Source organism: Penaeus vannamei, chromosome 19, assembly GCF_042767895.1.
Source record: "Penaeus vannamei isolate JL-2024 chromosome 19, ASM4276789v1, whole genome shotgun sequence".
Classification (NCBI taxonomy): domain Eukaryota; kingdom Metazoa; phylum Arthropoda; class Malacostraca; order Decapoda; family Penaeidae; genus Penaeus; species Penaeus vannamei.
The window spans coordinates 37911859-37923757 of record NC_091567.1 but is presented as its reverse complement, the minus strand read 5'-3'; the positions used below and the strand labels follow the sequence as shown (position 1 = coordinate 37923757).

Below are 11899 nucleotides of genomic sequence, written 5' to 3'. Positions count from 1 at the left end.
ACAAATGGTAAATAAACGGGATTTATGATATCTATGCCTTCAATAAATATTGTTAGTAATATACATGATCATCATAAATTGATAGTATAATCATTATAATCATTACTGAATATAATCTTTACTGCATTCCTCTTCCAACTTTTGCTCTTGAAACAAGTCACTCTCTTCCTTTTTATCAAAAATAATACATCTCATTTTACTTATAAATGCTATCATTAAAAAAAATAGAATAAAAAGATACATATCGAAAATACACAATTCTAGTAATAACAATATTGGGATATTGTAAGGAAAGACAAAATTCTGTAACTATTTATTTTTAAGAGTTAACAAGTACAAGGAAAAACAAGGTAAAAAAAATGTAATTTAGGATAAATTGTTACTCCTACATCCAAACTGACACTGACACTTTACATACTTGGCATGTCTCTTTCAATAAAAAAAAAATACTAACATTCTTTACAAACTGAACTTTTTTTCTATTCCTTTATGCTACATAGAGGAAAGTAACGGTTACTGAAACTACTGTAACTGTTCGAGGATAACTGTCGAAACTGGAAGTCCATATCGGAAAAAAAAAATCCACTAGGTCTTTCTTTTAAATCTTACTTTTCAAACCAACGACTTCTTCGAGAACATATATATATATATATATATAAAGGACTTTCAGCAATACCTTGTTTAGTGCAGACAGAAACATTCTTCAAGTGTCTTTGCAATAGTTCAAATTATACAATATGTAAAGAAGTGTCACGACCAGTTTTTCAAGCTAAATTCTTTTACGAAGAAACTCTTCAACCAAGAGTCTGGAATAAGCAAAATTTATAACACTCTCCTCAAATGAATTATCAGAGGGTCTGTTTTTTTTTCTTTTTTCTTTTTATAATTTAGGAAGTACAGAGTCTCAACCCTTTGTTTTTGTTGTTGCAGAAAGTGACAAATATAAGCTCTCACAACTGCAGTTTTCGGAATGTTTTAAACCTTTTGTGTAATCCAAATTGCAGACACCTACTCTGATATGTTTATGAAAATTATTCCTAATCTATATTTACATGATGAACTGCCCTATTTCCTCTACTATATACATACAACTGTATACATACTATTCTAAATGTTTAAACTGCCAAAAATATTATAAGAGTAATGTATCTGACAACATATTATATGTATAACACAAAATACCCTCTAAAAGGAAAGAACTCAAATAATTTCATTTAAATATCATATATCTAAACTATGTACAACCTTTTGGCAATATTTGGGTCTCACACATACAAACATGCACACAAATATTATCTGACCACTAAATTGCATTACACTTCTCCCTGGTAATTGAACTTGCAAAATACAAAGATGCTTGCCAAAGCAAAATATTGTATTAAACATTTCATAAAAAATTATAAATGTTTATGCTCCTTCTCAGTACAACCTTCTGAAAGAATTGACGTTCTTTAATCATTATTTTTATTATACTGCATCAGCTGTTAATGGCATTCATCATATTTCTGAATATTCTTTATCAATATTTCATTGGGACTACTTCACGACAGGCTGTTAGCTAACTTATATCAAAATTTAAGTGAAATCATATATAGTCTAATTTATGTGGTAGATGATTTCTACATTAACCTTATAAATTCATTTTGCTGAAGTTCCTGAATCAACATTATCTGAAAGTTATTGATGATTTAGTGCTTAATACACACAAAAACTCACCTTACCATAAACCTATATGTCCAGTTAAATTTGTTAATTAATATAAATGTAGCACAAACTCTATAGAATCAAACTGCCTTTGTGTTCAGTATACAGTATTTTTAAAATACTAATAATACTCATTTATCTCATTTATGGAATAAAACACCATGGATATCTCAGTCCCACTGAAACAGACCCACATTTACACCTGCCAGCTGACTGCTTTCTCCAAACTCACAGTTACACCTTTCTCCTGACGGCCAAAATGATCAATGTGATTGCACAAATTCTCTCCCAGAAAAGACTAGCAGCAAACCAACATGACGCACAAAAAAAGGGGGAATCTCATACTTGGCTAATTCACATGAAGACACAGATACACGATACTTTGCACACAAGTCTGTAATCAAGTTTTGGTCACAAAGGATGATCCATTGTGTTGAGTCTCTAAGGCTAAACAAAGAAGACCATTTATTAATCTCTTTGGCATTGATGAGTAAATCAAAATATGGTTTCTTTTTCAATTATTAACTGCTTCTTTCTTTTGTTTCTTGTGTATGTAGAATATCTTATTCACTGTAAAATATATGTTTCAAATCAAGAGTAAATATGATAATACTGAAATTGTTGTTGGTATACAATGTACTTTATAACCACCTTGTACACACAGCACTCAACCATATTTCTAATTTTTGTTTTGTTTTCTTTGACATGATGAAACCATTGTACTCTAATATCCATGGAATGTATTTATAAATATAACTGGTTTCCTTTAAGTACATGCACCTCAATATGCAATACCCAAATATTAATGGAAAATAAATCTAAAAAAAAACTGCACACGAATGCTGTCTTTGCAAAATCTTGAAATTACTCAATGGAGAATTTTTTTTTCTTCTAAATAATAAAAAACAAATCAATAACAACATCAAATAAGTGAGTAGAATATAGTTTCCTGATATGAGCAACACTGCAATTACTCTGTAACTAACACTCTCTCTCAAAAAACTAATCAAAGTCTAAACTCTCTTTAAGCCTCATAGCGGCTGTTTAAAAGCACTTCTGATCTACATCATTACTCTCGCACTGCCACTGGGCCTACTGTTTCAGCCTACAATACTCTGAGAATCGCGTACACTATATCTTGCACTGACAGTTTTTTTAAGCTAGGTCATCCCTTACAGTTATTTATTATATACGCTACCTTAACAAAACCTCACTTCTTGTGTACTTGTTTTCTACGACCAGTTCCACTGAGCATTTAGCTGTAAGAGTATATAGTTCAGTCTTCTGATGATATTAAATGCATAAAAATAAATAAGAGCTTAGTTCAAAATATTATCCGTTTCAATATGTCTGTAAAAATCTTTTTAAAAATATCCCATTACTATTATGGGCGGATTACACCATTATTCAGGAAACCTCGGTGATGTGAAATTCACATTGAGTGGAGTCTTTGCAGTCAAATGTGATTCCAGCCATTGAATAATCATCCTTTTTTTATTATCAAACTAATACCTATAAATGTGAAACAGGAGAAAGACCAAATTTTGGTCAAGCAAAAGGGACTTTGAATAACTTGTCACCCATTTGTGATGACATTACAAACACTATAGAGTCAAATAGGGGGAAGGGAGAATACTCCAAAAATTGGATAACTTTTAAAAAGATGAGAAATCTAAAAACAGGAAATCCAACACTTACTTCTAGGTCTTTGGAATTCACAGTTAACAATGACGAGTGAAATGGCCTGTTTACTCTCAACAAAGAGGTGTTTGTCTGTGGTGCAAGGGTAGCTGGGCATGGCTGTGTATGTGTACATGTGTGCATTTTCCTGAATATGTGTAATAAACAAATATGCCTTTTTTCTTTTAATCTGTGTATCTGTTTCATTAAATTTCTGCAGCTGTGAACCTGTGTGTGTGCATGTTCGCGTGTGTGCGTGCGCATGTGAGTGTGCGTGTGCGTGTGTGTCGTGCACGTGTGTGGGTTTGTAGGTGGGTGGATGGGTGTGTGTGTGTGCGCATGTGCATGTGCGTGTGCGTGTGTGTGTGGGGGAGGTATAGGTGTGTGTGAGTATGCATGGGTGTGCGTGGATGTGAGGGTGTGGATGCAGGTCTGTATGTATTTAAGAGTATACCTCAACATGTGTGAGCATTTGAGTGTATCTACACATATTTGTGAATGTTTGTGAGCATATTCATTAACAGGACTACAGTGTCATCATTTTCAGGGAAATCTATGCATACAAGGCATCTGGCAACTCTGAAAGAGGTTCCTATGAAATCTGAGGCAATCATCCATGAAAAAAACAATTAGTAATTGCAAAGAGCTTATGAGTCCCTTGATAAATGACTACCAGCTAACAAGTGTTCTACAGGATGGAGCAAAAAAAGAATAAAGATAATATCGAGAAAAAAAAATTCAAGAGGGACTTTCCCACTTCTTTTCTCCACAAACTAACATAAAAGAGACATTTACAGAAACCATTTTCTATTGTTGTGTGAAATGGATTACCAGGATTACTACTGTAGGCCCAATACACCACTTCAGATTACAAGGAAAAGGGGATTACACCAGGGAGAGGAAAATGAAGGAAGTGTGGAAACGTAACATATGGATGGCCGCTACTTGGTACTATCTATCTAACTAGAGCTTAACACTGACCTTTTAACGTGGTCTCGACTACTATATCCTACTAATGGCAGGAAGAACTTTGCCCTTTTATCACCAATGATCAAACTTTCTAAGCCCGGGTATATTAAGAGGTAGTTCCATAGGACTACTGTTGATAAAGGTTTAAATGAAAGAGATTTGATGGGTGTGAAAATCAGTTTGAGTAATAATGCTGCACCTTGAATAAATCTGATCTAATATTGAATAATAGAAACACCATTATCAAATTTTCAAAAAGCTTTACATCACCAAAATGGAAATGTTTACCTTGCTGACACAAAGAAATCATTCAGAATTACAATAACCTCCACAGAGCTTCAGAACAAAACAAAAATATAATCATCTTTCCAGAATACAAGAAACAATAAAAGATATCTAAAAAAAATAAAAATTATGATAATAATATAATAATCATCATCAAAACTTCAAACTTAGACATCAGTTAAGGAGAAAATACAGCCTTGGAAGTGAGAGCTTTTTTTCCCGATACCCAGCAAAGTTGTCAAGCAAAATTCTCGGCCACCAGCGACTACACTGGGAGGAGGGATGGGGAATGGAGGGATTAATCACGACTGTATGATAGCAGCGGCGAAGACATGGATGGACGCTCGTTTATTGCATCTCTGGACTACGGTACAATACTTCAGCTAATTTTGAATAACTGGAAGCATAATCATAGATAGAACTACTTGTATATTATTTCTAATTTTTAGTTTTTTTTTAAGATTTTTTTTTTTTTTTTTTAGTATTTCTTTTCACTTAAGAGGCTAAAATATAATCATATGGGCTACGTATTTCTACGGCTTTTTTTCAAATATTCCCAATACAAGGATATCATACTGATTGTCCTACAAACACCGCAGTTTCTACATTCATCGGATGCAATTCTTATTTTTTCAAATTCAGGCAACCATACAGTCTTTTTTCAATTTCATATAACAAATTTTGCTGATGTCATTGATATAATTAGCAGCTATCACCTTCACAAGTGATGCCTCGTGATCTTTAAGACATGACAAGATCGAGCTACATTTGGTAGGGACTCACTAGCCTAGCAGTCTGGCTAGCGTTGATATGGTATACAATTTGTAATGTTTGGATTCTATGAGACAAATCAAAATATCCATCTATGGTTTCGGTAACTACATGTGGAGTATATATAGACATGTTCCATGCATAAGGTTCAATATACAACCCTCCCTAACTCAAAGAACTATTCAGTATTTGTAATCAACCTGAACTAAATTCTTGTGTGATGTATTAAGGTATGAAATATATACATATTATTTCCTAACAAAAATTTTTATACATAATGTTTATTTTCACTGCAAAACCATATTTATTCCCTGAACTCACAACTTTGGCACTAACGTTGGAAGAGAGTCAGCAATGCTCATATTAATACTGTACATCAACTGAGATTATTACACTACAAACGTCTTGTGAACACCCTATGCATTTCATTGTGAGAAAAATAGGTTAAAAATTACAAATCCAGTTACTTACATGCAATGATCAGGCAAAACGAAGTGTAGTTTGCCATGTACATTTAACAATAAGGCCAAATCTTAAGCAGCAGGTTGTGAGATCTCATTCTCCCCCAAAACAATGACAACCTTATTGAGTCAAAACTAAGTGTTGGCACAAAAGCTGCCTGCGCATTCAAGCAAATCCTTGATCCTGGTTCTAACCTGAGAGATATTCTTTGTCGAACATGTGCCTCTTGGAATCTAAATCTCATTTGCGCTCTTCTTTGTTGCGCAACTCACACCTGAATATATGTACATATCAAAAGGAAAAAAAAAAGAGGAAAAAAATTATGATACAGTTCCCCTTGCAAATCCCTAAACTATCAATATATTAGGCAACTATAGTATAGCAACATCATGTACTGTGGAATGTATATGGACAAAATATAAGCTGTCCCCTCATAACTTAGAAGAAATTTCAGCCATCAAAGTTATTATTGGACAGCCAAAGTATTCAAAGGTATTTTGTACTAGATTAAACCATTAAGTACTTATGGTGGAATGTTTGCTGTGGAATATTTAGAGTTACGGCTGAGAGAGATGGAGAATATCTTTGTGTTCATGTATTGCAACTATTCTCAATGTACAACAACCTTTTAAAGTGAAAAGTGTTAAATCTTTTTTCTTCATCTTGGTTTGAGGGTCAAGGTAAAGAGTTCACAAGAGAACTTTTTCAGGGGTAAAGGATCTTGGATAAACAAGAATACTGTTCTAGAATAATGACTAGGAAAACGACTAGCAGTATATATCATGGAAGATTCATAGAGTCTAGCAAAAAATTAGCAACAGGATATGGAATGAAATAGACTGAAGTAATCAGTAATCTAAACCTTATTGTAGCACACTAAATTTTCTTTGTCCCTCAGACACACTCACCAACTCTTGCGCAACTTCAAAGGTTTTTACCACTGACTACATCCTACAACCAAACCAACAAATTCTACAGGACCTCGAATAATCATGCTTCTGAGGAGGAGTTTGGGGGGATTGGAAAAGGTCGACTAGGAAACAAACTGGAAGCTTCTTTTTTTCTCTCGGAGATGGTAGAAGGTCACGGGTATCTTTCCAACAACAGTAGGCGTTCCTCCACGCGTCAACTATAGGGTCTCGTGACTCACGGGATGAAGGAGGACCATGTGTTCAGCACCTTTGATGGGCAGTCTGAAGATGCTGTGGTGGTGGATCATGTGGGGCACCGTGGGGAACTGTTTAGTGCCGCGGCCGAGCATGTACCCGCCCGTCTTGCAGTCAAACTGGATCCTCAGGTGCATAAAGCCACGAGCAGACCTGAAGTAGGAAATGGGAAATGAGAGTGCTGAAAAGACAATAAAAAGGAAAGGCAGTGTAAGGGAAAAGAAAAGAAAATTCCATATATCAATATGTGTTGGTGGGGTATATGGGTATATGAGAGAATGTGTATGAGCGTATGATTATATATGAGTGTGAATGAGAACATGCGGGTGTGGATGTATATACATGAGTGTGTGGGTGCATATACAAGTGGGTGTGGATGTACATGTGTGCATAAGTATATGAGTAGCAATGGGTCTGGGTGTTCATGTTGGCATGAAAGGGCTATACAAAACCTACCCTGCCTATTACAAGGTATTTGCAAATTTGTTTAACTGAATTCTAAAATGCATCAGACCAATGCATCCATAAACACAAGGGATAAACTTTGTATTCCCTAAACATAATAGATAAACATTGTATTCCCTAAACATGATAGAAAAACTTTATATTCCTTAATCCTTTGTCCACTGCTAGTATGTAGTTCATGCCATGGCTGTTTGTAGAAAAAGTAACAGATGGCATTGCAATACGACTATCAAATATGTTAGTTACACCTTGATGCTCTGAACACTAAGTTTTCTGTTTACCCTCAATTCCTTTGCTTTTTATTTCTTAATCAAAGAATATCTATATTTTTGGATGAGTAGAATGTAAGTTTCCTGAATTTGAATTAGAGGAATATTATATATTTCTAATCTAGTTTTACACCATCAGAGAAAAAGTACATATTTTCCATATATATCTTTATGTAAGAAGACTATTAGAAATAAAAGCCACTATGAGGCACAATGTTTCAGTCAACAACCCCCAGCCCTTTGCTTTTGTTTCTACAAATTTTTTGTTACCAAATGTGGGTCTTGTGCGACTGTCTCCCACAACAACCATTCCCGCGCTGTCGGCTCACTGGACGGAGCTTGTTTTTCTCTGATAGCTGTAACATCATTTCTATGGTAAAACTTTTAGGCACTTGCACCTAAGGTGAAGGTAAACCTTCAAAATATTTATATTTTTAAAAATCATATCAAAATACAAGCCTTTAGGTGTCTAATGTTGCTCATAAATTACCTAACGAGCCATGGGCAAACAAGGGAAACTGTCAGTGTGTGCTAACAACCCTGTGATAATGTCCACTTGCCAAAATTTTTTACCCGCAGTTACTGGGTTAAACACAGTAGATAAACTTAGTATTCCCCAAACATGATAAACAAACTTTGTATGCATTAAACACAAAAGATAACCTCTGTATTCCCCATACAAAACAGATAAACTTTGTATAAGGTAAATTCAACATATTATAGAAGAAAATGGGGTCAGGTTTTATAGCTCTGGTAAATCACACTTAATTAAAACTGAAAAAGGTGTAGACTGTTCCTTCCTTCGTATACATGTTTTCACTTTACACAATGAAGATAAGTAGAAAGAAATACCAGACGAATAATAAAGTATCGTAAATCAGATGTAAAAGATTACTGGAAGGCTTGCTGTCCACCCAATTCTCAATCTAACACTAATTGATACTGTTGCCATTCATCGGCAATATATTTCACTGCTTCAACGCCAGCCCCACCATCAATCCCTGGCCCTCTTCTCTACATTTCTTTCATCGTTCCATACTTCTTGCTTCCCTATATATCAAAATCATCAAAATATATTTTAAGTCTCTCTAGGGTAAAAGTGGATAAAACTAAACTATTAAAAGAGCTAAAAACTGACATGTAATTCTTTTAAAATATATCAACCTGCAACAGTGAAGCAGACTATATATAAGGGAGGAAACTATTTCCATGCTGAGGATCCTATTCCTGGCCGCTGTGACCAGTGGCCCAGGTGGTATTAGAGAAAATTAAATATTTCAAAATCTTTTAAAAATGACACAAATAACAAAATGTCTTTAACCATCTGAATAAAGCAAATGAAATGACAAATATAGACACTGGAAAATGGCAAAAAATAAAAATAAAAATGCATTTGTAGAAAAAGAGAAAATAACACTGCAAAGGGGAGGCATAAAGTCTTGTAACAGCACATAAGAGTTCACTTGCACCTGGCCTAAAAGCCACAAACTTATCAGCCGATAAAGTACGCCTAATGCCCATATTTTGGGCCATGTGATAGCAGAGAATCATCCAGGTCCAATGGATTAATAACATTTCCATGTTTGTGCTTATGTAATATTCACTTGTAATTACTTTCACATAAACTGTAAATACATGGAATTATTAAGAATCTAAACAGTACTTATTCTTTTCCATATACATGTATATGCTTGGTGGATTGGCATCTTTTAATCATCAGCAAAGATTCCCTAAATATTTCATGAACTTAATATAATATCTCACACTTCTGGTTGGTAATATTTTAGTCAAATACGTTACATACTTTATCCAAAGCTGCTAAAGGTAATACATAAACTCAAACTTGACCATTCCTCTTTTTTTCAGCTAACTGATACTTCCTATCAGTCATTATGTCAATCAGTAACACAAGATTAACACTTACTTCAGAGCAAGAGAGTATTCATGTCTAGACACATCAAGTGAGCGCACCAGGTAACTGCCTTCAGAACACGACCTGAGTGTTTCTTCAGCCTCTGTCCTGTTTAATGCACCGTGGTACCATCTGGAAATAACAAAGTACAAAATCTAATTAATACTCAAAAATAACTGTATACAATATGTAATGCAATGTTCATATAAATATTCCTGAATGATAACAATAAATAAATGCCAAGAATGATCCAGCATAGTTAGTTCTTTAAATCCATTGGCATCGCTTTACTTGCACTGTCCTAGCTTCACAAGCACTTAACTCACCAAACAAGTCAATTAATAAGCCTATCTCACCTATGTAACCCATTGTTAAATTTTCTATCATTATTGTTATCATGAACATCATTACCATAACACTGTTAACTGTAATAACAAAAAATAACAACTTGTCTGTCTGAAATTTCCAGGAATCTGTTAACATGCATCCCGTAGTCCTTGTGTCTGATTCCTTGGTGACTATGTGCTTCTGGGGCCATTCTAGTGTAAATAAAGACGATAAAACAAAACTATAGGGGACAGTGCAGGCATATATGCACTCCTAGAGTCAACTGGTTAAGGTTCTAAAAACCCTTATACTGACTGCCTACCTACAAAGATCACTACATAACTTGAAAAAAAAACACAAAGAATACTTAGTAACTTCTGAGCAACATTCTGAGGTCAACATAAAAAGGTATATAGAGTTGTGATCTACAGAAAAACAGACCAGCCTGTGATATAGAACTTGTAGAAAAGGTATGAATGAGAATGAATATCTTCACAATACAAGAGACGTTTCTGACCAGTTTCGAATATCTTTGTCAGAAATACATGTATTTCTACTTAAAATATATTTGAAACAGGTCAAATACATCTCTTGTATTGTGAAGATATTCTTTTTCATTCACATCTTTTCTACATCTGCCAACATGAAACCTGTCCAAATAAAATTTATCAAAAAATTCATCTATCTTTGCAAAATCACTTATTTTTGCTTTCAGTGTAAGATGTACTACATACTCATTAGAAACCATCATTTCTTGTATGACATAGGTTTATATACATATAAACTGATATACCTGGATCAAACAACAAATACATAAACAGATAAGATGGATAAACAGATACACAAACAGAAAAATAGGTCGACATATAATCCATGCTCTCCACAGATATTAATTACAATAACTAAATTATCCCCATCACGTATTACAGTCTTACCCTTGCTTCATCAGAGGAAGGTTAGTGTCCACTTTCTCTCCCTTGATAGCCATGGCCGCACACCCAAGGTCCAAGGCTAATCCCGATTTTGCTTTCCCCCCGAAGAGATCTGAGGGATGGAAGGAGGGTCAGGTGAGTCTGAGGTACCTGGTTAGGTGTTCTTACTTTCTATTAAGCTGGTATTAGAAGCTGGGCTTGAATGTCAGACATTTTACTTTGTAAATGCTCTTCCATTCTAATACTGCAGCCATATCTACTAAATCATTCCTTCTCAAAAGACATGCTTGAAATAAATCCATAGAGTTATATCTGCACTACAAAAATATGCACATATTTGAACAGGGATGGCCTAATTTCAGCTACAACTTAGTAAAACATTTGGAACACAAAGGCAGAAACATAAAACAATGGTAGAATTGTGTTAAGTAACATAATGGGTAAAAAGATGAAAAAATTACCTATTGCTATTTACCTCACTAACTGTTCATAAACCAACATAACTATAAAATCTGTCTCTGAACTTACCATACTTAAAATGACTAAACATTTTCTCAGCTAAAGTAAAAATATCATACTCTATGACACACAAACAAAAAGATAAACCAATAAAAGTTTCTATGAAAATACATTTTCTTATCTTAAAGAAAAAAAATACCTGAACCTATAACAAGTTGTCTAACTTTTATTTATACCTAGTAGTTTAAACAAAAGAGTCAGGGTAGTGTTAATATACAAGTTTTAAGTAGAATCAAATAACAAATTATTCCAAAAGAAGTGGAAAAGCTACTTGTCAGTTTCTATATTAAGTACAAATATCTTAAAATATACCTAATCATATGTAATACAGAAAAAACCTGCTTGGTACCAAAATGTACTTTTGTATTTTGAATCATTTAAATGCAAACATATGTGTGTGTGTGTATATAGATATAAATATATATACAAATATATATA

General features: G+C 34.0%; 1 protein-coding gene across 2 annotated transcripts in view; it reads right to left on the bottom strand.

Annotated features, from left to right (window-relative positions):
• Positions 1-301: 301 nt before the first annotated feature.
• hwt (heavyweight) overlaps positions 302-11899 on the bottom strand; it is a gene marked incomplete at its 5' end in the record, with an annotated part of 21107 nt that continues 9509 nt past the window's right edge. For both annotated transcript variants that reach the window (XR_011399299.1, XM_027370634.2), the window contains 3 exon segments: positions 302-7190; positions 9696-9815; positions 10946-11054. Coding sequence is in view for 1 of the 2 variants with exons in the window: in XM_027370634.2 (XP_027226435.1) it covers positions 7001-7190; positions 9696-9815; positions 10946-11054 (419 nt within the window).